The sequence below is a fragment of the Scophthalmus maximus genome, chromosome 1 (genome assembly GCF_022379125.1).
Source record: "Scophthalmus maximus strain ysfricsl-2021 chromosome 1, ASM2237912v1, whole genome shotgun sequence".
NCBI lineage: Eukaryota > Metazoa > Chordata > Actinopteri > Pleuronectiformes > Scophthalmidae > Scophthalmus > Scophthalmus maximus.
The window spans coordinates 19,169,351-19,196,262 of record NC_061515.1 but is presented as its reverse complement, the minus strand read 5'-3'; the positions used below and the strand labels follow the sequence as shown (position 1 = coordinate 19,196,262).

Here is a 26,912-nt window from a genome sequence, read left to right as displayed (position 1 = left end):
AATGCTATATGAATGGGTGAATGTGACTGAGTGGTCAATAAGACTAGACAAGTGCTATATACAGTCGATTTACCTTTTAGTGGAGTAGAAGAAGAAAGCAACTTAAAATCAAATACAAAATACAGTCCATTTACGATAACTCCAAAAGTGCATTCATCAGGAAACATCCAATCACTGGGCTAGAAAGAAATACATGTCACCTTGTGCTCATGTAATCAGATGAAGATCAAGCTTGTCTGGTTGTCATATCAAAAAGCATCAATAAGAGGTTAGTTAAGTGTTTCATGCCATCTTGTCCTAATATACATTTGCGATTTATTTTTATCATTACATTCAACTATTTATTCTTGTATTTATCGATGAGTTCAAATATTTTTATATTAATTCATCTACATTTTTCTGCCTCTCAATATATGGATTTCACATTATTTTATACATTGCTTACCTAATGTAATGTTGGTTTTGGTTTGATAATGGGATTAATACATGGGATTAATGAACGGCTACAGTGTACAATAACTGCAGCTTTATGCTTTCCTGCACAGAGATCTTTTGTGACATAAACGCTTTTTCTGTGGCAAATCAATGTGATATGAAGAGGCTGCTATAATCTTTTAGGTGTAGATAGTCTCCATCTATCAGCAATAGGCACTTCAAGTAGAGGCTCGTGGGAGGCTGGAGCCAATCCCAGTTGGGGTCAAACTCAGCCAATCTCTCCTTCTCTGTGCTGATCGTTGCTGCCATCTTGTGTTCAACTGGGAGAACTACAGCCAATTACTAAAACGCACCTCTGTTCTCTGCTATATACATAAGAATTCAGTTAATTCATCTGCAAATGTATGCACTGCTAATTCATTTGATTTAAATGTGCAATATATGATGTTTTAACAGTAGCTCTAATTGGCAAGCTTTTAACCTCTGACATGACACTCACTGAGCCATACTGACTACAATTTAAACACTTTTAGAATAAAAACTGGAAATGATAAGGCTGAAAATTAATGTGAACTGGAATTTGACAAGAATACATATAAGTAAGGAAAAAATTTAAGTAAAAATTCAAAGAGTCATTCATCATTTAAAGACAAAGTCATTGTAACAGTTTGGATAATTTTAGACTAGTAAGTTAGTTACTAGGTTTTCTTTAAAAGTGAAATTTAATCAATCAGAAAAACGAAGTGAAACTGTATTTCTACCTTAGCTACTTTTAGACATTTACTTTAATTAATGAACTGATTTTTATTTTATTTTATTTTTGGGGGGGGGGGGGGGGGGGGGGGGGCGCATGAGTCTTACTTTTTTCTGCTACGCTGCAGTCAGAAATAAATGCACCAGTACACAGATCCAGAATAGAGTCATATCATATGAGGACAACAAAAAAAAACAATGGAGAATTTAGGGAGAATTTACAAAAGACATGCACGTTCATTAACAGTCCAGTATTTAACCAGCATTTTAAACATTACATTTCAAAATTGAAAACTTAAATATGATGATGAGCTCAATGTTTTCAGACTGAGTATATTTTAAAGTTGACGAAGTTTAATACAACAAAATAATTGTCACTCCTGGTAAGTCTGAAGGGGGTTTGAAACAGCCTTTAGGCGGTAATGTAGGGAAAGTTAATCTATAGACATAGTAGCTGAACATTTAACTAAATAAACAAAATATGTAAAATGTTGCTGTCCATTTTTCTTTTTGTTATTTTAGAAATTCTGTTCATTGTAATAAAGTTATGGGATTAAAACATTATAAATACATTTAGATTATTATTTGTTTTATAATTCATTCAAAACATCTATCTTATATCTGTCAGTCGTAGTATTTCAGAATTGTACTTGGGTGTCATCAGTGAGTGTTTTAGCAATACATTTTCAATAAATTAATCAATTCATAAATTGAGGGCCTCACAAATTGACAGAAGGTGCTTTTTACTTCAAACTAGCCCACTCCATAAATTACATTTATTATTATTATTATTACTGAGCGTCTCCACCCGCGCATGCGCAGAGGCCCACTCTCCTCTCCTATCACTAACTGACAGTGACCTCAGTTTCTGCAGTAGCACCACAACTTGGACTGGCATTGAACGCACATACACACCCACTTACATATTTATATATATATATACACACAGACGTGGACACTCATATACATACGAGCAGCACGAAACAACCAAACGCCGCGCAGAGGCAGAGATGGCCGGCATTTTCGGGAAGATCTTCGTGGGTATTTATGTGGAGATAAAACGGAGCGACGGTACGTTGACTCAGAGACACCGCTCTCCACCCGGTTGATCCTGATGAGCGGAGCTAACGTTACCTCTCACCTCAGCGGCGGTGTTTCTGCTTGCTAGCGGTCGGCTACATCCCCTTCTCCGCAGTGTGTCGATTAGCTCGTCGTTAAGACAAACAAACGTGTTAAGTGTAACAGCCTTAAAAGCCGAAGAAATTGTGTTATTTTTACTGCCATGCTACTGTCGTCTGTCAGTTACACAGTCGCATGCCCCTGTGCGGCACCTGTGACTTGAGACGAAGAAAAATGTCGCTTGCCCTTCCCTGCTTTGCTGTCTCCCCTCTCCTCCCCTCAGCACCACGGCTTCAGCTGAGGATGAGCTGCATGCGCCGAACCGCCACTGCCTCCTCCGGCAGTGGCCTGTGAATCATGGGCTAACGGCTGGATGGGTGGCTGCATGCGTGGGGCCTCTCCCCTCTCACTGCATCTCTTCACAATGGCACCAGAAAAAGCAGCCTGGTTCAAGCCCTCTTTCTGCTGCAAGTGTAAATGACTGACAGGCTCTCAATAATGCTGTTAGCAGCCAGTAAATGCAGGAGCTGGCTTTGTGTGGCACACAGTGAATGACACGGGGAAAGCCTCATCATCATCATCCCTGATATGAGCCACACCCATTAGGATCTTATTTCAGTCTGTAATAATAGTGACAGGAGATGTCTGCATTATCTTGTTAGCAAAAATGTGCAAAGAATGTTGTGAGACAGAGATAGTGTGTCTTTGGTTCACTGCAAGGGCCAAGCATCTCTTTACATCCTCTCTGCAGGACGAATACACCAGGCGATGGTCACATCACTGCACGAAGACAACGACAGTGTGACGGTGGAGTGGATCGAGAACGGGGACACCAAAGGGAAAGAGGTAGAGCTGCACTTCCTGCCACCAACTGTCTCTACTGTGTGCAGGATTGCTTTGCTCCTGTTGTTTCTCCGATGAGTTTCTTTAAAACTCCGTCGATCCAAGAGTATGAGATGTGGCACTACGTTGATGAGATGGCGGTGCAGCATTTTTCCATTTGAGGAGAATCGGTAGAAATCAGAAGTGTAGAGACGGACACAAGAGTAAGGTTAAGACTTGACCTCTAAATCCTTGGGAAACCCACTGAATATGACTATATAAATGACTGTTGTCAATAACAGGGACATATGCAATTCATCGGGTATTTAAGAGCCTCTCGTCAAAAAAAGTAAACTTGTGGAACTGTAGGTACAACATGCCTGCAGCGTTTCATATGCTTGTTTTAGAGTCTCATCCAACGTAAACTCAGCCAGTAGCTGCCTGGAAGGGTCAGTGTGGCGGCGTGGCGGCTTTTTCTCTCAGTTGACGTTCACGACTGTAATGGTGGATCATAGTCGGTTAGGTGAAATGTCCAACCAGATGCTAATATCTATTGCTCATGGGTCAGACATATTGTAGTATCTCACATAAATTAGTGTTTCCCATGTTGTAATTGCTTTTTTCCTCAGCATATGGAGAGATGTGTGTGTTCACATGTAGATTACTTTGATTTAAAACATGTTGCTTGACTGTAGATATCACAGTTTTAGAAGTGCTGTTACTCCAGCAGCTAATTCATTCACCTGTCCCTTGTTTCTGCCTCAGATCGACCTGGAGAGCATCTTTGCTCTGAATCCAGATGTTGTTCCCGATGAGGAGATTCCACAGAGTCCGGAGGTTCCTCCTCCTTCTAATGTGGCCAAAACCAGCAAAGTCCCCAAGGTCTGCTCCTCACCAGCACTTTCTGTTACTAGTGCCCCTTCACATACTGTACATGACATGCTCAAAGATAATTTTTCAGGATTTAATGAGAACAGGCTGTTATTGTTCGATTTTAGATCATTTTCTGAGTCAGTGGTTTGAGTTAAGCTACAGTGTGTAAAATTTAGAAGAACTTATTCACAGAAATTGAATATATTGTCCATAACTATGTGTTCATATATGTGTAAGCACCTGCAACAAAGAACCAATGTTTTTTCTGTCCAGAATACGTCGCATTCACGTTGAATTTCCAGCGCTGCCAGAAACCGGAAATGGAATTAGCGGTGTGCCACCATAAAATGTCCCTGTCGGTTGCTCAGTCAGTTGCGGTTTGCAACTTTACCACCAGATGCCCCCATAAAAGTACAAAAATTACACACTGGGGCTTTAATTTAATTGCAACTAATAAACAATCATTTTTATCTGTTCAGTATTTAGGGGGCATTTTTGCACAGGCACGTTAATTCTGAACTGCAAACAAAGAAACAATCACCTTGATCATAGGTTTCTGGTTATACTGTCTGTTTACTGATCACTAATCCACACCAGTTTCCATCAGGGGTAACAATGATCGTTTTAATCCGTCCAATCATCTGACATCCATTTTCTTGATATGTCTGTCCATAAAATGTCAGAAATCATTGAAAAATTCCCATCACAATTGCCCAGAGCCTAAAAGGACATAAAACAAAGAAAAACATCTAATGTCAATATACTGTATGAGATGCTGAGACCAGTAAATATTTGGTGTCTTGTAAAATTACCCAGGTCAGAATTTCCTGTCAATCTCTGCCAATCAATCTCTATATCCTGTATTTTTGCTTATTCAGGTGATTAAAGGGGCAGTAAGCGATTCTTAAGCAATACATGTTTTATAAAAAATCAGCGAATATATATTCACCGTCCAGTGTTTCCTCTAGGAGGAAATATTAAATGTGCAAGCGTAGAAAACCTGCTGTTGGAAGAATAACAATAGAGAATAACTTTTGGTGATGTTCTTTTAAACATTAGAATCTATCAAACTTAACTTGAGCTTGTTAAATATACCTTCCTCTCGCTGTCTCTGTCCTAAGGATGGGTACAGTTTGAATTTTATCGATTACGATTCTGCTTATCAATACCTTATTGGAAAAGTATCCTGCCACAAGACTGTACAACACCTCACTTCTGTCTGACAGAGACACTCTGGATTGTGTTTAACACAAATCCAGCACATTTTCACCTGAATGTCATCTTCTTATGCACATTACTGGTAACTGATTACACACTTGCACTAATATTATGTACATTATTTTTATTTATATTCCTTATACTTGTATAGTTTTGCAGTTCTTATATTTTTACCTTTGTATTTCTTTAAAAAAAATATTTTGTACGGTGTGTTGTTTGACAGATACCTGCTGCTGCAACACCGGAATTTACCAGTTTGGGATCAATGAAGTTCATCGATAAATCTAGAAGTCAGATTCAAGGAATATAAGTCAATTAAAGCAGCAATAGGGGCAAAAGTAATAACTAAAATGCATCAGTGCAACACATCTGACAGATCTTTACTGGAGGAGCTTGATCAGCAGACTGTCACAGTCCGACAGCAGCACAACAAACCAACACTGCAGCTACACTGCTCCAAATCAAAGTCGTGCTCCTTAAATGTTTGTCCAGATTTGAAGTGCAACCGACTTGCAGCTAATAAATGTATTTACTGCACTTTCCCTTGTTGTCGCTTTAAGAACAGTCAGCACATTGACCGTTTAACTCGGACGTTAGCATGCTACGTGCTAGGTCCTATCAAAACACAGGCGCGGTGACGTATATTAAAATATATATATCTTGTAGGAACCGATAAGCAGAAGCGAAGTTTAACTTTTTCTCACAGGTACCCGGTAAGACTACTCTAACTCCTCTCTCCCTCCCTCTCCTCTGGGACGTGTCGCCTGCAAGTGCTCCGTCGCTATGTCTTGTCGTGTCAAAATAAAAGCCCTCGCAGGGTCTTGAAATTGCGACTTCATGACATTTCAAAACGGAAACCTTGCCGTCCCTTAGCTGTTCGTCTTGTGTGTGCGGCGAAAAAAATCCAGGTTTTCGCGCAGCCAGGATCCAAACTCCAAGCCCGACGCAATAACCACTAGGCAAAAATTGAAGAGTTGCAGTGCCACACCACACAACACTGCAAGCACAGTTTGTAAACATTACCTTAAGTGACATGCTGGCAGGTGGCACTGCAACTCTGCAATTTTGGCCTAGTGGTTATTGCGTCGGACTCCCACACCGAGGTCCTGGGTTCCTGGCCCGGCCAAAGTAGTAAAATCACAACAAAGAGAGAAGCACACTCTCTCCAGGGGCCTATTCCAGAAAGCAGGTTTTGCTAAAACTCTGAGAATTTAACCCTGAAAAGAGGGAAACTCTGGGTGTCCATTCCAGAAAGCAAGTGAACTGAAACAGTAGGTCAGTTACCATGGTAACTGATGTGGTAAACCTAACCTGCTCCCAGGCAGGTTTTCTTGAAAAAAACACAGTTTGTCATTAACTCCTCCCTTTTCCTGAACGTGATCTAGCTGTCAAAAATCACTTGTCCTTTCCTCGTCATCCCAATCGATATATGGAAGCAGTATTACTCCAGTAGCCTTACGTCAGAGAAGATGTTCAGACCCTGACGACTTCTTAGTAGAACTTTACCGTTTCTCTCCCAATCTATCACATATCTGAACAATAATCTCCAGCCTTAAATCCAGCATTTTAATATCGTGGACACGCGCCAACCAGAACAAAGACTTTGGCCTTGGATTTTTTTCGAATGGGAGTTTTCTGTCCAACAAGTTGAAACAGCCACTGATGTTTTCTTTGTTTAACATGTGGAATCTGATTAAAACAATATGCCTGACCTATCTGCACTTTATTCTTATAATTCATTTTCAGCTGCAGCCACGTCATTTTTGTACCCGTGGGTAAAATAATTAAATAACACCCCGGACACTTGCACACCAGACAGCATCACTAACCATTATACGATCATCTTACACAAGAAATTTGTGGGGGAAATATCAAAATGTTTTAAATCAATATTCAGTCATACATGTTGACTCGGACAGTAACTGTCTTGTTTTTGCCTCGGTTGCCATGGTGACTCGTAGTATCGGAGCTCCATTGATGATGTCTTTTTATATTCACCGGGCACACATAAATCTGGTTGAAAATAATCAGAGTTGATCTAACTAACTCAGAACAGCTTTTCTGGAACCGAAAACGCTTGAGTTTACCATCTGAGAGAAGATCAAGTCAGAGTTCAAGTTTTTTAAACCTTCTTCCTGGACTACTGCCCTTTTAAAGGACATAAAACAAAGAAAAACAGACAGCAAATCTCAATATATGAGATGCTGAGGCCAGTAAATATTTGGTATCTTGTAAAATTACCTAAATGATTAATTGATTATCAGAATCGCTAATTCCCTTTCAATCCCTGTTTCCTGTATTAACCGCTTTTATGTTGTTGTTTCTTTTGTAGCAGAAATGCTGCTCAACCTCAAACCACTGTCAGCTTTTATAGTAAGATAGATTATTCAGTTGATTAATTGTTGTGAATCAAATAACGCTTTTTTTCATCATTGAGGAAGATGGTTTTTGAAACATCTCAGCTGTTAATTCACCCATTTGTGTGTTTTGTGTTATTTTCCTGTGGGATCTGCTCCAAAAGAAGTTTAAGCCGTAATAATTTCTGCTTGTTAATTCTCCGTTATTGTGACTGTTGCCCTCTGTTCTTGAAGTCAATCTCTGTCCAGCTCCGTCATGGTTTGTGCTCCTGTCTTTTTCTTGCTATTTTCTCAGACCAGACGGACTACAGCAATACCGAAGCCTGAGAACGCTCCGCGGGAGAACAGAGGTATGTTCCATTAAATGTGTAGACACCTAAAAACCCACTGACCCGCAATCTGAATCAGGTTACAAACCTGACGCGTGGCTCTACCTGCCTAACCAAATTCATACAGTATATTAAAGTAGTAATAGGTAATAGTGATCATAGTAATATTTAGATTAATGAGATGTTCATGTATGGAAATCTTGTGCACACTTTTACTTATCAGTTACCAGACAGCTCCATTGTTGTGCACAAGCCTGAAAATAATGTTACTGTTCCTCAACCCTTTTAATTAGATAACCTGGTGTCCTTTGAAATGTAAAGATTTAAATCATACAACCAAAAGGTCAGACTGAGTGTAAGAGATCTAAAGGGAAGTGAAGTTACAGAGACACAAACAAGTATATGAAATAATAAAAAGGAAACATATAGGAAAGTGTGGAAAACACTTTGGAGCGAATAGTCGGTTGTAATATGTGGCTCCTAGAATGTTTGTTGTGAAAGAAGAGCTTTCAGACAATTTGTCGTTTGTCAAGGTTTTGTGAGCAGTGAGTCTGGCACACTTCCAGTCCAGGGGTGGGACACTGTATCATAAAAGGTTGATTACACTGATCGATACAGTTTATGAGATTGCGTTGCTTTAATGCATGAACCTCCTCTCCTTTATCCAGCTTTGTTAAACACATAATAAAAGTTCCAGGTCTGTGAACAGTCTCCTCAAGTGTTGTTTTCCTCTGTAAAAAGGAGCGATAACGAAAGAAAACTACATCTGCAAGTAGCAGTTATTTTCATTGTAATTAAATTACCTCCACCAAGGAGGTTATGTGATCGATCCGGTCTGTCTGTCTGTTTGCAGGATTACTCAATAAGTTATGGATGAATGCGTGAAAAGTTTTGGCGAGGTCTGCTCTCTTGGTGCGCTTGTTAATATTTTCTTGATTAATCATTTGAAAAAAATGATGTAATGTAATCTTAAAGGATGTCCGGAAATAAAAATAGGGAGTGGGAAAATAGTGGGAAAATAATTTGTGTGCTTTATAGTTTTAGTGAACTGACCCTTTAACTTGCATGAATGAGTGATTATCTGGGACTCTGTGCTCCTCAGCTGCAGCTGTGGGAACCACCCGGGCCCGTCCCAGTCAGCAAAGCCAAGCCGCAGAGCCACCTCCGCCCGCTATTGCATCCCAGTCTGCACTCAACCAGGCCCTGATCCAGCAGCAGAACGGTAACACGTCGTCCATCTGTGTGGCCAAATGCACGACGGAGATAGGTAATCCAAATCCACACGCATCAGTTTGTGCGTTTCTCCGAAGTAGCTTCTAGGCCCCCGTGTGTCTCTGCTGTTGTTTTCTGATGGAGGTCATGTTGCCTAGGGCAGAGCCAGTAGTGATGTCATGTTCCCCACACAGCTGTGAGAGCGACGGCCTCAAAGCCTCTTTCACAGCCGCTCACTGGCTTCGGGAGTTCGAATCATACTGCAGCACTTGTTCTAGTTTTCTGCTGTGGCAGTTGAATTTAGCATAAATGTACGCTACAGTGGGAATCACATCACACTAACACTCAAAGGTGTAGAGTCATATCGAAGGATAAGTGTGAGGTTTTTACTCTCAACAAAAATGACCAAAACCTAAACATCCATTGACCCTAACCCCAAAGTGATCAATGCTACTTTACAAATAGACCATATAAAATACCTCAAATATAATTTTTTTAAGTAAGTTAAGCGCTGTAATGTGAACAGTCTATAGTGGGATAGAAAGATAAAATCCAAAATGGAACACCCACTGTCGGCACTCATTCGTGAGACAGTCGATGAAATGTGGCTAATTTACCTAATGATCCTGGTTCCATTAGCATTGAACAATGAGTGGCTTTTCAGAATGTCACCAAGCACAAATATTTGGAACGTGATTTAATTCTTGCATGTTTTGTTTTGTTGTGCACGCAGTCGAGTGCCCTCGACTGTTGGCTGGCAGTCGAGTGCTGTGCAAGCGCCAGACACTAGTGCCCATGGGTCTAGGCTCATTCCTTGTGCGTCTGTACCATTTAGATGCTTTACTGAAGTAAAAGTAGTAACACTACAGTGTAAAAATACTCTGTTCAATTAAAAGTACTGCAGCTTGTTATTGTGTGATAATTTAGGTAGTTCTGCTCCTCTTGCAGCAAGGAAGAAATCCAACTGTGTGAAGGAAGTGGAGAAACTGCAGGAAAAACGAGAGAAGAGACGACTTCAGCAGCAAGAGCTCCGAGAGAAGCGAGCACAGGTGAGGAGTAAGCAAACACATGCTTTGCTTTTTTATTTTAGAATTTTAATTAAGAAATACACAGTTCTAAAACACACAGCATGAGTGATCGATTCCTCGAGTAGTCCTTGTTTGAAATTAACTTGATTGGTGAACAATGGGGGTGCACGGAGCTGTAGTGGTTAGCACTTTCGCCTCACAGCAAGAAGTGTGTGTGTGTGTGTGTGTGTGTGTGTGTGTGTGTGTGTGCGTGTGCGCATGAACGGGACCACAACGTTGCAAGTGCAGAAGGACTGGTCACCCAGCACCTGAGCAAGAATTTAATTCATTTTAGGTTTTCAGGAAAACAGTGTTTCCAAATTTTGTTGAGCCTCAGTTTGTTTTTGTTTTTCTACCAGTACAGGCCTATATGGTTGGTTCAACAAAAATAAATCATTAAAGGGTAACTATGGCTGATTTGATTGAGAATAAGCATAATTTGGCAGAAACATGCGTTGCGTTCTGAAAATTGATTTAGAAAAACGAGTATGATTGTCAACAAAAACGATTGGCCCTTGAGGAATTGATGCAATCGCGGGATTGCATCAATTCCTCGAGGGCCAATCGATCTTGGAATTTACTACTTGTGCCCATCCCTAGTTCTAATACAACGGTGCCTTAATGAAGGTTGTTTTTGTTGAAAACCTTTCTAGAGAGGTGTTGAGTCAACTGTATGTTAATCTCTACAGCAGATTAACATACATTAATAAACATAACCTCCATTAAGGGAAGATTTACTGCAAGATTCTTCTTTCACGTTCTCTAAATTGGAGAACCATTTCTCGTTTTAAGTGACCGCAGTAGTTTTTTTTAACACATCAGTCGTGCAGAATGCTTGAAGAGCATGAATATTCATCATTTTGAAAAATAATTTCACTTTATAGAAAGGTAAAAACCAAGTTAGCCTTTTTTGATGAATTCATTCACACGGTGCTGGTACCCTCACTGAGATGTTTAGGTCGTTGACAGTTTAAAACACTGTTCAGTTCCTGCTGATTGTTTTGCCATGTCATTCAAATCAAAGTGCTTTACACTATGAGTCACATTCACCCATTCAAACACACATTCATACAGTTCTTCTCTATCACACAACGAAGGCACCAAATTCATGAAGTAATGGTCATGTTTCTTATTGTAGCATCTGTTCTGGGGGGAAGGGGTAACGCATTTTCCCAAACTGCAAATAAGGAATATGGTTTTCATTTGTTTCTGTATGAAGATATGCATCCTTCTCTGCAAATTCAACCAAATTCCCAACTTGCTGTTTGTTTTTTTGGAGGACATGTTCATTTCATTTGTTTTCTGTTCCACTGCAGGAGGTGGATGTCAATTTACCAAACTATGAAATCATGTGTATGATCAGAGACTTCAGAGCCAGTCTGGACTACAGGCCTTTAACCACCAATGATCTCGTAAGTCTAGTTCATAACATAATGCTGCCTTCAAGTGATGTTCATGACCTCAGACTTTTCTCAAAGAGTTCTCAAAGTTGTGACGCATTTGCTGACATTTTTAGAAATGGCGGAGGCCAATGACGTTCATTGTTTAGTTGAATGGAAAGTTAATATATTGTAATTTTTAGTCACAAAGAACTTGGGAAAATTTTTCCCTCCATCATTACGTCTTTGCATTTCCTGCATTACCTTACCTGACTGCTAACTCGCAAAGTTGATAGCCTCAGTGGAGGTATGTCTGCGACCGAGAACATGGTGCCAAGAACACGATAAGAATGAGCTTGTTAATTGGTTCACTGCTTGCGCATGCGTATTGTCACATCTCCTGGAATTCAAAAGATGGCGGGCTACGACGTAATATCGTACATATTTTCTTTGATTTTACACTTTTAAAGCTTTTAAATGCAGCGTTTAATTTGGTTAGTGTTATAGTTGTGGTTATGGTTATGGTTCGTTGTACTAGCCACTGAGGGAGTTGTAGTTGAGGCCGTGTTCTTGGGCCACAACCAGCTAAGATAACACAACGCCGTTTTTAATGGTGGTTGGCAACAAGCGTAATAGGTGCATTATCGGCACCTTCTTCTCCGACTTTCGCTACTTCCACTTCTCCTCTAAACTCCGTTAAATGACATCGCTGATCTCCATCTCCATAAGGTAACATATTAACTATGCATAAGTAACTCATACAACCCCACTTCAAAATCACTGAACTATCCCTTTAAGCAACAACTTTTTTCGAATCTATCAAAAAGAACATTACATTGGCTTAAAAAAAAGAATCACTACAATCAAACAAATATTCAAACCTCTCGTCTTTCGCTTTTCCACCACATTAAAATACTTTAAGGGAAAACTCCGGAGAAGAAGCTTCCGATAATGCACCAATTACGCTGGTTGCCAACCACCATTAAAAATGACTAAGAAGAGTGTACAACCGATCACGTTGCGATCTCTTAGCTGGTTGTGGCCCAAGAACACAACCTCAACTTCAACTCCCTCAGTGGCTTCCAGACACCAACAGTAATGTTAATAGTAGCGTCCAGGTTGCTGTTGACCTAACCAATGGAACCTCAAACACAGTGCACGTAACTTCCCACATCGTAACCACGAGCTCACAAGTTGTGTTTGTAGGCAGCGTTAGTAGAGGACGTGTGAGGACGCCTGGTAGTGGGTATTTCCTCTGTGACCACAAGGTGTCCAGTTGTTCAGAGGAACAGTAGCTTTAACATATGTACATGAGGTAAAATGTAGATACATGCATGAGGTATCATTAGAAATAAAAAAAATTTAGCCAAAGAAGTTTGTTATCATTAACCATAAGCTAGTCTTTGCTTGTTTTTTGGGTAGTGACACAGAAAAGCTGGTGTTATTATCTCATAGCGTGCAGCCAAACATTGTTTTGACCCACAAAACCTCCTTTTTAGAATTAAGATTAGAATCCCAATGTTAAATTTTGGAGAAATGTGACATTTAAAATATTTCCATTTGATGGAAGAATACGGAACATATGTGAAATAGTGTGGAATAATCTCAAAGCTACTTGAGGGGAAATGAAAGGGGAAAGCTATGATTTTCTGGGGGTGAAATGTTGAAAAGAAGCTCTACATAAACTCAAACCTATTCAAGGGTATGAACAATAATTGATCTACCCCTCTTGGTGTTTCAGATTGAGGAACACAGGATATGTGTCTGTGTACGTGCACGTCCCCTCAATAAAAAGGGTAAGAAGACTGCCTTTTTTTTTTAACTGCAGCACAGGGCTCTGCATGAACACAAGCAATGTATTTGTCGATGTCTCTTTAGAGGTATCGGTGAAGGATTTGGACGTGATCACCATTCCCAGTAAGGATGTAGTAATGGTCCATGAGCCCAAGCAGAAAGTCGACCTGACCCGCTACCTAGAGAACCAAACGTTCCGATTCGACTACGCCTTTGATGAGAACTCCACCAATGAAATGGTTTACAGGTAATGTGATTTTTCTGAGCTCCAGCCACTGTGAAACAGAAGAGAAAACCCCTGTTGCTGTAGAAAACGCTTGTCTGCTCGCAGGTTCACTGCTCAGCCACTGGTCGAGACCATTTTTGAGCGGGGGATGGCGACCTGCTTTGCGTATGGACAAACTGGAAGTGGGAAAACACACGTGAGTGCGTTGACTTTGACTTGCAAAGGGTTTATGTTTTTTTTTTCCTGTCATAACTCGCTTTCTTCTTTCAGACAATGGGAGGTGACTTTTCAGGAAAGAACCAGGACTGCTCCAAAGGGATCTATGCACTGTCCGGTAAGTTTCCGCTTCTCCTCGGCCTTCACTGCTGGTCATTGCGTTTGGCTGAAATAAGGTGTTTGGTTTTCTCTCCCTGTGCAGCCAGAGATGTTTTTGTCATGCTCAAGAAGCCAAATTACAAGAAGTTGGATCTGCAGGTCTACGCCACATTTTTTGAGATTTACAGCGGGAAGGCAAGTTTCTTTTTACACGATTAGTCATTAATTTAATCAAACAGGGCATTGGCTTTGTGTTGTGCTAATTGGTAAGACTTAACCCCCAGTATTGATCATTAATAAGCTGTATATAAACACACCAGAGATATTAATAATCAGGTTGTGTTCTACATCATGTCCTGGACATGATGTTAAGTGTATGTGCACACGGACACTAATGAGATGCTGATGACATGACAAAGCATTAAGTTGAATATAATTACATTGAGTATTACAATTTATTATAATAGTTATAAAATCATCAGTGTAGAAAAATGTCCAGACACTGCTCTGTATACTAGCATCCAGGTATGGATGGTTCACTGGAGAAGTGGAAGTTTTTGACATTTACATCAATAAAAACTTAAAATGCTTTTAAAAAATGTGTTTAAATAAAGTTTTACCCTAGTAGTGGGTAATGAATATTTTCTCTCACATTTATCATAAATTTAAATGTTTTTTGTTATTGAGCCACAGTACAGTTAATGATGCGAGTGAGGAACAGACTGTGACTTTGTGCTTGCCGTTCAAAGGTGTTTGACCTTCTTAACCGCAAATCCAAGTTGCGGGTCCTGGAGGACGGGAAGCAGCAGGTGCAGGTGGTGGGGCTGCAGGAGAGGGATGTGAAGTGCACAGAAGACGTCCTCAAACTCATTGAAATGGGAAACAGCTGCAGGTAAGCAACAGTAAGGCAACAGTTGTCGATCAATTACAACTGAAACGAGCAGTGGTCTGAGAGCAGCTGAATGGATGTTACAAATATTGATGGGACAAAAATAAGCTTCCCGTTGTTTTTCTGCATCTCCTTCAGGACTTCTGGTCAAACCTCAGCGAACGCTCACTCCTCTCGGAGCCACGCAGTGTTTCAGATCATCCTGCGTAGACGAGGGAAGATGCATGGAAAGTTTTCTCTAATTGACCTGGCGGGGAATGAGAGAGGTGCAGACACATCCAGCGCCGACCGCCAGACTCGCCTCGAAGGAGCTGAGATCAACAAGAGCCTGCTGGCACTCAAGGTCTCCTCAGCGGTTCACATATCCTTTGCATCACTGCAGAGGTTCAACTGTTTATTTCCTAAGCCCTGGAAGATTTGGGCACATTTAAAACTGCACTCATTAAGATTTTTTGGCTGCCTGTATGGGCTCAGAAGACACAATAAATCCATGACGACAGAACCAGAGAAACACAAGTTGGCAGCTTTAATAACTTTCAAAATGAAATCTTCACAACCACACAATTTTATAATTCATTTTCAAAAACATGTAAATCTGAGAAATCTGAATAAATATCAGTTTAATCATCCAGCTGGCATTCTTCTCCAGGCTTTTCAGACAGACAAAGCAAACTTAAGCACATTAAAATTATAACATTATTTGTTCAGGGTTATTTTTTGTTTGTTGTTATTTTAGCCATTTCATGGAAAATCAGTTTGCACAGTACAAAAGAAACTGAGACTCACTCTCTCCACCTCATCCAACTCTTGACTAGATGAACATAATGTAAAATTTCATGACCAAACCTTAGTTTGATCTGATTATACGTCACATGTTAAGTTATTGTTGTAGATTTGTAGCAAATCCACCTCCTGAGTAAAGCTCTTCGGCCCACAGAGATCTTTGAGTACTCACATAAACACGTATTGTGCTGTCCCCTGCCAGGATGCACACATGAGGATTTAATGGTGGAAGGTTGCAGTTAAAAATATTTTTCTAGAACAAAGGCTTGTGGCTATCATATTGTCTTTCTTTTTTTTCACCAAGGTTGAAGTTTATCTCTTGAGCAAGTGAGAACAGCACAGCCCAGACAAAGCATCTTACACGTCCGTTCAAACTAGACTATATTTCATACATTGATCCGCTGGTTTGATAGTTTTTTGGCAAAAGAGAGAAAAATCCCTTCCTACATTACAGAGTTCTTGCTCAGGTTTAAAAGTTGTCTGTAAAGGACCAGAGTGGTTGACTTTTATCAATCTTCATTACTCGCATCTTGAACTTGTAGGTTGGAGGTACTTTTATTTGACTGCTAAATCCATTCAGATAATGTTCTCACATAATATATCACATATCTTTAGATTAATAGTTTGTGCAAAATGGCAAGAAATAGTGAAAAAATACTTATTTCAGTAAAAAATACTTATGTGATATAAAACTGAAAAAACCCCAGAAGATCCTTACAGTTGAGAAGCTGGAACTTGTGACAAGTTGCAGTTTGTCTTGATGCATGATTTACACAATTATGGAAACATTTTAAAAAACTTGCATGCATTTACATATCATGACCCTGCTCCCCTTCTGATGGTGTCTTTGTGCAGGAGTGCATTCGTGCTCTGGGCCGAAACAAACCCCACACTCCTTTCAGAGCCAGCAAGTTGACCCAGGTGCTGAGGGACTCGTTCATAGGAGAAAACTCCAGAACCTGCATGGTGAGAAGCACAACCACGTACAGTATGTTACTGTTCCTTCTGTGGGCAGTATTGAAAATACAACAACACTGAGAAGGTTCGAATATACTGTATCTTGATATATGCTTATCTAACGTCTCCTTGCACAGATCGCCACCATCTCTCCTGGAATGGCCTCTTGTGAAAACACCCTGAACACGCTAAGATATGCCAACAGGTAAAACAGACTCTTCTGAGCAGGTGGAAAACAATTTTTTAACAATTTCAAGAGAACTTGATATTACGATATTACTGCATTTACCTACAGTCGAACATTTCCACACTTGAAAATATCATACAAAAAACATACAAATAACAAACAGACTTCAGTACGACTAATGTCTAATTTACCATAGTGACATTTAAGACTCATATTTATAATATAAAATACAGTATGATTATGAGATGTAACTATATTAATATGTTTATTTATCCCTGAGGGGAAATTCACAAGCTACCCAGCATTATAATAAGTAATTAAAATTAGCCTTAAATATACCAGCTGCAATATAATGCAATAATGTACAGTAACATAGGCGATTTTGCATAGTGATTTTATTATTCTTACTTGAAGTATCCTTCAATGTTAATACTATTCTACTTAGATGAAAGTTGCAGGAACCGTACTGGTATTTCTACACGGTGGTATTGATAATTTTTCTTGAGTAAAAGATTTGAATGTTTTTTTCTCTTCCACTGTCCTCTACTCTCCCTTATCCTTGTTTCTGTGTTTGTTTCTCTCCCACCACGTTTCCAGGGTAAAGGAGTTTGGGATCAGTCCCTCAGACATTCCCTTCTCCCAGAGCGGGGGTGGAGGGGGCCGCTCTGAGCTCTCCCCTTCTTATGAGTAGGGTCACTTTAAGCCTCTCTCCACAACCTCTCCCTCCACATGGCATTATGACATCACACCACATTACCCACTGATGGCCACTCAGTTAAGTTAACATAGAAAGTGTATTTCAGATCAAGGATACATCTGGTGATGTTCTCTATTTTGTTTTACAAATGTCATGTAAAGACCATAACCAACAACTATTGTATTCTGAAAACAGATTATTATCTGTTTATCCTAACCCCAGTATACCTTAGTCCTCTGATCCACAGAGCTTCATTGTTTCCAAGGACTATGGAAAACACATAATTGAGCCGCATTGGGTGATGTGTTCCTTCATCACCGTGAACAAACACTGGAGTTCATTTTGACTCAGTCCTGCTGCTCCAAACACTCACTACAGCAACAAATTGTGGAAAATAGTCCCCAGCAACTCCCATCTGTCTGAGTAAAGATTGGTATAAACTGCAGTTCACAGCTGTTTTTATTTTCTTAAAAAAAATGAAACTATATATACATTTGTTATTTGTTTTTTAAGATAGTAGTAGGAACTAATGGGTTTGGAGCTGAGAGCGACAGGGTAGAGAAGTGTTGAGAGATGAACTGAAACGTTGATGGGTTTGGTCTTTTCATTAGATGTGTTGACAATAAGTAAAATATACAATATTACCTGCCTTATTCTTTTACTGCAGGCTGCTTTAAATTTCCCCTCCATTCAAAAAGCTGTTTTTCCTTATTGTTACTCCACTTGGATGTTTGATCATCGCTGTGCAGAATGATGTATGCTAGAGCTGCAACAGTTAATAGATTAATCATTTAGTAATCGACTACTAAATTAATTACCAACTATTTTGACAATCGAGTAATCGGTTCAACTAGCTTTCATGAAAAAAAAGTTCTTCAATGTGAATATTTTCTGGTTTCTTTTATCCTTTATGACAGTAAACTAAACATCTTTGGTGTATGGACAAAACAAAAGATCATCTTGGGGTTTTGGAAACGAGATCGACATTTTTCACCATTATATGATATTTGATGGACATAACTGATCGATTAATAGCTGTCAGTTCTGTATGTGAGCCACAGCCCTGTCTCTGTAAATTAAAAACAAAATAATGGTGTGGATCGCACCTCACAACACTGTGTGCAGTTTGTAAACATCACTCCCTGACACATTAAGAGACGTGCTAGCGACAGGTGCAATGATTTTGGGGTTTTGGCTCGTGGTTAGCGCGTCTGTCTCCCATACCCGACCTGCGGGTTTGAGTCCCGACCAGTGTAGAACAAACAATCTTTCTCCAAAACTGCTAACTGCCCTTTTAATCCCAGTTTTAAAAGAAGAGGTAACTTCTACTTTTTTTGTTTATTCTGCTTGCTATCCATTATTGTTGTTATTTTTTTCCAGGTTTAATCTCCCTAAAAAACCTGCGTGGAGACTGGAATGTTCATCAGTTTTTTCATCAGCACACTTATGCTTCAAATGTTTTGCTGTTCTTTCCCCTGGCATGCTGAGCAACTCCACCATCCACATGTGTGTTTATAAGTTCCCTGCAGCTACAGCTACAGTCCCATTGTTGCTCATGCAATGCTTCAGCAGCAGTCACAGTATTGCCGTTGTAACCAGCGGCGCTGATGTGTTGTCAGGGTGAAGGAGCTTTCGGTTGACCCAGCAGCAGCGATGGAGAACCTTCAGGGAGGACTCGTCAACCAGCTGGAGGTGCTGGAGGCTCAGTGGGGAGTCGGCAGCTCTCCACAGAGAGACGATCTGAAGCTGCTCTGTGAACAGAATGTAAGACGAAGTCAGGTGGATGCAGGGTTGGGGGACGGTGTCAAGTTTGTCTCATACTGTCTGTATATTCAAACATACTGTTTACTCCCCCTGTTCATGCTGGCCAAAGTGAAACCAGAACTTTATGATCCAAAATCCTCTTGACATTAATATTTTTATAATTATGCTTATAACTAATAATCAGGCCTTGGAACAGAAACTTTTCTCAACACTATGTTATGTGACTCACTTAAATAAGGATGGTAGGGTTTTTAAAAAAAAAAAACAATGTTATGTTTTGAGAGGTCTTGAACTGAACAACATTTCCCATAAACCATGGATTTTTTTAAAATACTTACATGAACGAGGAGGTACGGAGCATGGTTGGATAGACAGCAGAGAAAAGGAAGAAAAAGAAAAAATGGCTTTAGAGGAAAGATATGGTTGTGGAACATTGTTGTCTGCGAAAACGTGGAACACGAACTACAGGAATCACGCAAGTTATTGAAACTAGTAGAACAGAGGGTAGACAGAAGGTGTGGTCATGACTCTGTCTCTCTTTATGATCACTTCATAATGATCTTCCAAGGTACCCTCCTAATTCAGTACAAAATATATATTCCAAAGTTAATCTGTAACTATTATGATCTCGAAAAGTCTAGTTTCCCCGGAAAAAACTACAACATTATAATGTTGTGGCAGCGGAGTGAGCTGCGTCTCAGTCAGTTTTAATGAGACCTTTAGCAAACACTGTCAACACTACTGCTGCTACAGAAGCTGGGAAGAGTCACTTTTTAACTGAAATGAACCTGAATGCATTAATCATTTTTAACCGGCAGTCCACTTATTTTCTGCCACCTATCGTGGTACAGGTCTTATTTATTTATTTAAATCAGTCAGTAGGAATATTTCTTTGTGTCCTGCTAGGAAACATGAACGTTCATGTTTTAGCCAGTCTGATGATTAAACAGGTAACCAGTGTTCCATGTAAGTTGCATTATAGGTTTTATTAAAAAGTAAATTAAAAGTTCCTAAGTTTAGTGTTTGAATTATAAAGTTCTCTGTGTGGGTTCACACAGAGAGGAACATTAACACAAAGTGCAGACCTTCAGGTGTAAAACAGACGGGGTTGTGATCTTTTTTTTTTCCTAGGAAGAAGAGGTTTCCCCGCAGCTCTTCACTTTCCATGAAGCCGTGTCTCAGCTGGTGGAGATGGAGGAGCAGGTTCTGGAGGACCATCGGGCCGTGTTCCAGGTGCAATATAGTCTCCACAAAGTCAAATAACTCTTACTAAAACATCATGTCAAATCACCCAGATTCACATCAACTCAAGTTTCAAGTTGCATCTCTGAAGAAACAGTTACATTCTGATGATACATATAGTAAAAATTATCAGAAAAATAAAAAATTGTTCCCTACAGCGAGAAGGCATCCTTAGTGCATCTCTATGAAAATGTACATTTACATTACATGTTGAAGATGCTTTTCAGTAGAATGTTGTGTATATTTAAGGCAAATGTTCATTGCCATTCCTTTTTGATCACTCTGATGTCTTCAGTTATGAAGTTTACACCTCACAGAAGGTGCTGACCTGCAGCGTGTCCCTGCACAGGAGTCTATTCGCTGGCTTGAGGATGAGAAGGTGCTCTTGGAAATGACAGAGGAGGTGGACTACGATGTTGAGTCATACGCAACTCAACTAGAACAAATCTTGGACCAAAAGATAGACATTCTCACTGAGCTGAGAGGTAAAGTCTTTCCTCTGATCTCTGTCTTGTGTCTGAGCATGTGTCCTGGTCTGGGCAGTACACTTCAACATTTTCATATCACATTCTACATGGCACTTGTCTACATTAAACACTGTCAGACCCATGTACAGGCTGCAGCAGTTCAAGGTTAAACAGGCAGAGGGCCATGAGAAAAGAAACAGCGCTGCTGTTACGATGACAGCAGCGCATGTCATCGTAACTTAGTTTGGTCTATATCCATAAAACATTCACACACTCCTCTAAAGTCCTTTTTTGGTCGATGCCATTGGCCTCGCACCAAATACATCGTCAGGGAGTGTGTTTCTACTAAGTGCTCAGAGCTCTGTTGTCCGGTGTTTTCAGCACCATAACAGCATTTCTGCAATTTAGAGTGCATGAAAATAAGCAGATTAGAAAAGTCCAAATAGATAAACAAGAAAAATAATGGCCACAAAAAGACATTAAACATGTAGAAAAATACAAAAAGGCGTAAAATTAGTTAAAACAAATGCAGGTACCTGCGTGCCTGCCAACAATTCCATGCCCATGTCAGGAATGTATGCAGCTGAAGGCGTCAAGATGATTCCAATTTCATTTAAATCTCCAATCTTAACTCTGGTTGTTCACTTCTGCAGTGTTCAGTCTCTTATCTGCTGCTTTTAAAGTAACTTGCTTCTTCTGTAGTCTGCGAATGTCTGATGTATATAGGAAATTATGTTTGCTAAAGTGCATTAATATTGACTAAACAACAATATTAGCAAATTTTTCTGAAACAAGAACCATTCTTGTCCAAACATACTGTCAAGAAAGTTCCTGTTCCACAACCTAGTTATTTTAGTTTGGAATTCGATTTTTTTTACTTCAGGAACAGAAGTTCTGGTGTCATTTCTCATTTCTGCTCTTAATGGCATTAAAGCAACATTATGCAACTTTTAAACCTTAAAATAGCATCAAAACTAACTTCAAAATCATTTAATTTTGGTGCAGACTGCACCACACAAACTGTGATTGCAGTTTGTAAACAATACTCGTCGACTCGTTAAGTCACGTTGTGCTGCAACTCTGTGGTTTTGGCCTAGTGGTCATGGCTGCTACGGTATATATTTTTCCCTCTCCCTAATCCCAACCCCTACCCCAACCAGGGTTTGTATCCCACCCTCACCCCTCTCCCTAACCCCAACCCCTACCCAAACCAGGGTCTGTATCCCTACCCCATTATTCACAACAACATAATTGCATCTTTAAGTGTCAGTATTATTTTTGTAATTATAAGTATCAGTCTGGTAGAGATTAAAGAGGCGGTTGTACAGCCATTCTCTCTCTCTCTCTCTCTTCTCTCCTCCTGTCTCTCCTCTCCCCCTCTTTCTGCCCATCTCTCCTCTCTCCCCCATTTTTCTCCTCACCCCAAGTGGTCGAGACATATAACCACCCACAACTGAATCCGGTTCTGCCAGAGATTTCTTCCTGTTAAAGGGAGTTTTTTTCTCTCCACAGCTGCCCAATCGCCAAGTGCTTGCTCCGTGTGGGATTTGCTTGTTGGGTTTTTCTCTGTATACTGTAATATTGACTTCATTATGTCACATACACTTGTGACAATGTATGTTGTGATTTGGCGGTATACAAATAAAATTGAATTTAATTGGTTAGTGTAAATCACAACAACAAATAGAGAAACAAGTTTTCTTTAAAATCACTTGCTGCCCCTTAATCACTGCGACACAGAGGGTTATTAATAAAGGCTTCAACTGCAAAATTAATCGTTTTTAGAGTCCATCTGTGATGCAGCTTGAGAGAGGACAGAATCATGAATAAAGCCACAATACGCATTAGAAAAGAAACCACCAGTGTCTGAATCACTGGACCAGACAGACGATTTCAGCAGTGTTATGTACTTCATGTCTGACGGTGTGTTAAGAGAAAACACCGCTTGATAAAACAAGTCTCTCTTTCCTGATTTCTGTAGTCAATGCTGTGGTGTTCTCTTTCTTTTCAGACAAAGTCAAGTCTTTCCGTTGTACACTCCAGGAAGAGGAGCAGGCTAGCCAACAAATAACCCCCAAGAGGCCTCGTGCACTATAGACGCCCACAAATACGTGATGTTTCACTGTAATATCGACTTGCCTCTGAGGAGCTCAGCTGTGATTTTATGACTTATACTCTGTGTGTTTGGTTCACCCCCCCCGACCTCTCTGCTGTACAGGCTGCCGCCGCTTTCCACCGTCCGTCTGTACGACCATACAGCAGACTGTCTCTGCTCTCCATCCTCCTGTGAAATGTATCTACCACCTCTCCGTTATAAGTGCTTTATTTAAAGATACATTTTAAAAAAGGTGAATAATTATTTGTTCTAAATGATTTTTTCATAGAGTAAGTCATATCTTATCTTCACTGTGGCCAATTTTATAAACAGCTGTTGCCTTTTTTGTGCAATATGTAGAGGCTTCTCCTCCTGTTGTTCCCTGTGTTTCAGCTCAGGGGTGAACAGCAAACGTTCCTTTTTTTGTGTACATTCAAAAGAGCCACTGTGTGTTTGTGTTGATACTGTATACAGGTTTAAAAACACATATCTAACCTGACATTACATTCATTGACCTAATTTGGTCACTATGTTCACAAAGAAAGCAATTGATTTCCGAGTGTTCCAGACATTTGCCATATTAAAGAGATACAACTTCTTGTTGCTGCGCTTTTTTTATTTGTCCTGCAAAAACTTAAATGTTAAATGTTAGAAGCCTCGAGCTGTGTTACGTTATTGTAACAGCAGTCAGACTTTGTGTAACACTTATTTATACACATTTATTTGTAATATATAAACATGAAATAAATGGTTTCTAACACTATAATTGTAACTTCTATGAAGACATACATGTTATCAAAATTATCTGTTCAATCATACTTTTTACCATGTTATCAAAATCCTCTGTTTATACAGCAGGTTCCACTTACAGGAGTTATGTGTTAAGTACATTAATGAACATTTAGCTGAAAACTGCATTATAGTGTGTTATAAACTATTAAAGCATAATATGCTGCTCGCGAATGCTTAACGGAACTTGCAGTAAAGTGTCACCAGACTTTCTATGTTCCTGACATCCTACAGATATTTCACGTTGAAAATTTGTACATTGCTGATTCTGAACGTCTTTCTGGAGCTATGACCTGTGAGTGATCAATAATTTGCAAAGAAAAGGGTGACCACCCTTTGTGTCTTTGACTGAACATGCAGGATAAAACCGCTGTCAGTCTACATATTATGCCTCCGACAGCCATGGCAGGTGGCACTGATGGTCATAAAACATGTTTTGACCATAATCTTTTTTTTTGAATATCAAAAGTTAATATGATAAGTAAGATTTTTGTATATCCAAAAGGTCAAAGGTCAGCTTCACTGTGACATCATAATGCAAACACTTGTGTCTGGCAAATTATTTAATACAATGACTAAGGAACAAGTGAAGATATTCCATCATGCTTTATAATCATAAAGTTTCAAATTTTCTAGTTAATAGCTGTGTACTGTAGTGTTTAGCTAACGTCAGTCACACAGCAAGACATCGCAGGCTTTTATACACATTGCTTGCAAGAGTGCACTTCTTCCTAAGTTAAAGTCATTTTATGTGATTAGTACTTATGCAGTTACCAGGGATATCTAGTCATATTGTTAAGTAGCTCAAATTTTTTAAAACAAAAGTTATATTTTATGTCTAAAAAAATGTTTGTCAACACAAAATATAACCTTACAACATCAACAGACTATACTTCAGCACCATAACAGCATTTTTGCAATTGACAGTGTATGACCGCTAGTTAGCAGAGCAGAAATGTAAAAAACAATATATAATAAAATAAAAATAAGAACAAAAAAATGTTGACAAAAGGGACAAAATAATTCAAATTAGATTTTTTAAAAAGATCATAAAATGATTCAAAGTAAAGTATTACTTGACAAATGACCATAAAGAGACATCTACTTATCAAACACACAATGTTACATGTTAATTAGTAAGCTTTTAAAGGTGCTGGTGGTAGAGAAGTCATCCACATACTGGAAGGTCGGTGGTTTGATTTCTGCTTCCCCCAGTCAGCATGCCAAAGTGTCTGTGGGAAAGACTTTTAATTTTAATTTTAAAATTGCCCTCTGACGGCCCCCACAGCAGTGTATGAATATGACAGAAAAAGCGCAGCATATAGATAATATGATTCATGATCATAAAATGTCTCATTGTAAGAAATCATTGCTTTTCTATTTGTGCCAAAGAAACACAATAATGTTAACTCAAGATAATTCCACATGTTTGTATTAAAGAAGATTATCAAGTAAAATAAAACCACAAATTAGTTTGATGCTAATCCTAAACCAGCGGCATTGCAGCTACAACAGGTGAACCACTAAATATACTTCAGCACAGAAATGGCTATTTGAATATGAACAAATTTAAATACAGACCTTCTGTTGGCAGTAGCAGTATAGTGACATGATCACAATTCGTCCGGGGATCGATTGTCCTCTTCTGGGGAATGTGAATGTAACCCCCCCTTGCACCTATCGCTTTAAGCTAGTGTTATATCAAAGCAAGAGGCAGGGGTTATTATCTACTTTAGACTCGAGGATGAGATTGGTTACATTTTAATGGTCATACTGTTAGTACAGACCTATAATATCCACCCCAAATAACTCACACGACAACAGACTGGCAATTTCTTTTAAGGAAAAATATATATATATTGCAACCAAAGTAACTTATGGTGTCAGTATTCCACGATGTAGATACTTTTTACACTGGAATGGGATGGAATGAAGGAAAATATTTCTAAAGTACCACACTTCACTTTTCACCACAAAAACAGGTAAGTAATAAACAGGGTTTGTATGTCAACCACAGTAATCCAGTTGTTTTAAATTCGCATTGAATTACTTAAATAAAATTTTACCAAAATCCCTGAAATCTCAGGAAAGAAATAGAAACAACAAAAATAATATTTTCAAAGTTCAAATGAATGGAAGAAATAAAATAAATAAAAAATAATAGAAGGAAAACAAAAATGAGTGCACTCAGAAAGTCCTACCACCCTTTTCCCCAATGAATGTCAAATGAGTCAGTCCGAAGACAGTATCGCAGGATGAAATGGCAACGTGGATGATGATCCCTTGGCAGAAGATGGAAAGCAACCGGGATGAAGATACGGACAGATGACGTTCCACTGAAGAGCTCCACAAAAAAAAACAGCCGGAATATCAATTAACAGCTTCTAAGGAGTCCTACGGAGTTCTACACGACGTCAACAGCCTCTCAGTCGTCTCTTGTCTGTCAATGTTTAATTTCTGTGTCAATTATGAACCCTTTGACTTAGGTTTATCGAGCTCAAAGCTACGCAATTTCACTAACATCCACATGGACCTGGCAGCAGGCGAGGAAAAAAAGGAACAAAGATCATATATGCGAATGACATGATGTCGTGCACCTTTTTTCACACCTAAACAGAGTGTACTGATGCACCTCTGCTGCCACCTTGTGACCAAATTAGAAATAGGTTATTTCCTTGAAGAAACCACCATTTAACAAAAAAAAACATGATGAGGTAATAGCCTGGAGGATTTACTACGCGTGTTACATGAACATTTCAAAACAATCCATCCGACAAATGTTACGATATTTCAGTCTGGACCAGAAATGTGAACTAACCAATGTGCATAGATCGAATAAAAACACATGTATTTGTGTTGAGTTACTGTCCAATTGGTTTTATTCCACAGTACATAAAATGGTAGAGAGCGCCGGGGTCAGAGGTCAAATTGATACTGGTGTTAATTAAATACACAGCATCTGTCAAAGTGGATAAAAGAATAACACAAGTTAACAACGTAAAAACGGGTTATGATCATCTGTATACAGTAGCCCCCTCTTGTACATTTATGAGCAGTATATAAAGAGTTTATGAAACCCTGTAATGTTTTGTAGGCAGGTAAGTATTTTTACAATGTATTTAATATATTTATCTAAAACTCAC

The 26,912-nt window shown here is 39.3% G+C and overlaps 1 protein-coding gene across 4 annotated transcripts; it reads left to right on the top strand.

The window, feature by feature from the left end:
* The first annotated feature begins 2,020 nt into the window (after positions 1-2,020).
* On the top strand, positions 2,021-23,583 carry LOC118312891 (kinesin-like protein KIF2A). 4 transcript variants are annotated; one of them, XM_035637955.1, is made up of 21 exons: positions 2,023-2,259; positions 3,059-3,153; positions 3,895-4,011; positions 7,873-7,927; positions 9,009-9,128; positions 10,067-10,167; positions 11,502-11,597; positions 13,306-13,360; positions 13,443-13,605; positions 13,690-13,780; positions 13,855-13,918; positions 14,003-14,094; positions 14,649-14,791; positions 14,927-15,131; positions 16,427-16,537; positions 16,666-16,733; positions 17,313-17,402; positions 19,032-19,176; positions 20,308-20,409; positions 20,768-20,903; positions 22,897-23,583. In XM_035637955.1, exons 1-21 carry the CDS (start codon positions 2,199-2,201, stop codon positions 22,980-22,982), a joined length of 2,196 nt encoding a protein of 731 aa, XP_035493848.1. In that variant the 5' UTR covers positions 2,023-2,198; the 3' UTR covers positions 22,983-23,583. The 4 variants fall into 4 exon arrangements, with proteins under 4 accessions (XP_035493866.1, XP_035493848.1, XP_035493840.1 ...); XM_035637947.2 differs by having other exon boundaries at positions 9,009-9,173; XM_035637973.2 differs by lacking the exon at positions 22,897-23,583 and having other exon boundaries at positions 2,021-2,259; positions 9,009-9,173; positions 20,714-20,852.
* The last annotated feature ends 3,329 nt before the right edge of the window (positions 23,584-26,912 follow it).

Excerpts from the sequence above, each read along its gene's own strand:
- LOC118312891 (XM_035637947.2), top strand. The coding sequence starts at position 2,199 with ATGGCCGGCATTTTCGGGAAGATCTTCGTGGGTATTTATGTGGAGATA. Across the intron at positions 13,361-13,442 it reads ACGTCCCCTCAATAAAAAGG|AGGTATCGGTGAAGGATTTG; the intron begins GTAAGAAGACTG and ends ATGTCTCTTTAG. Across the intron at positions 13,781-13,854 it reads CTGGAAGTGGGAAAACACAC|ACAATGGGAGGTGACTTTTC; the intron begins GTGAGTGCGTTG and ends TTCTTCTTTCAG.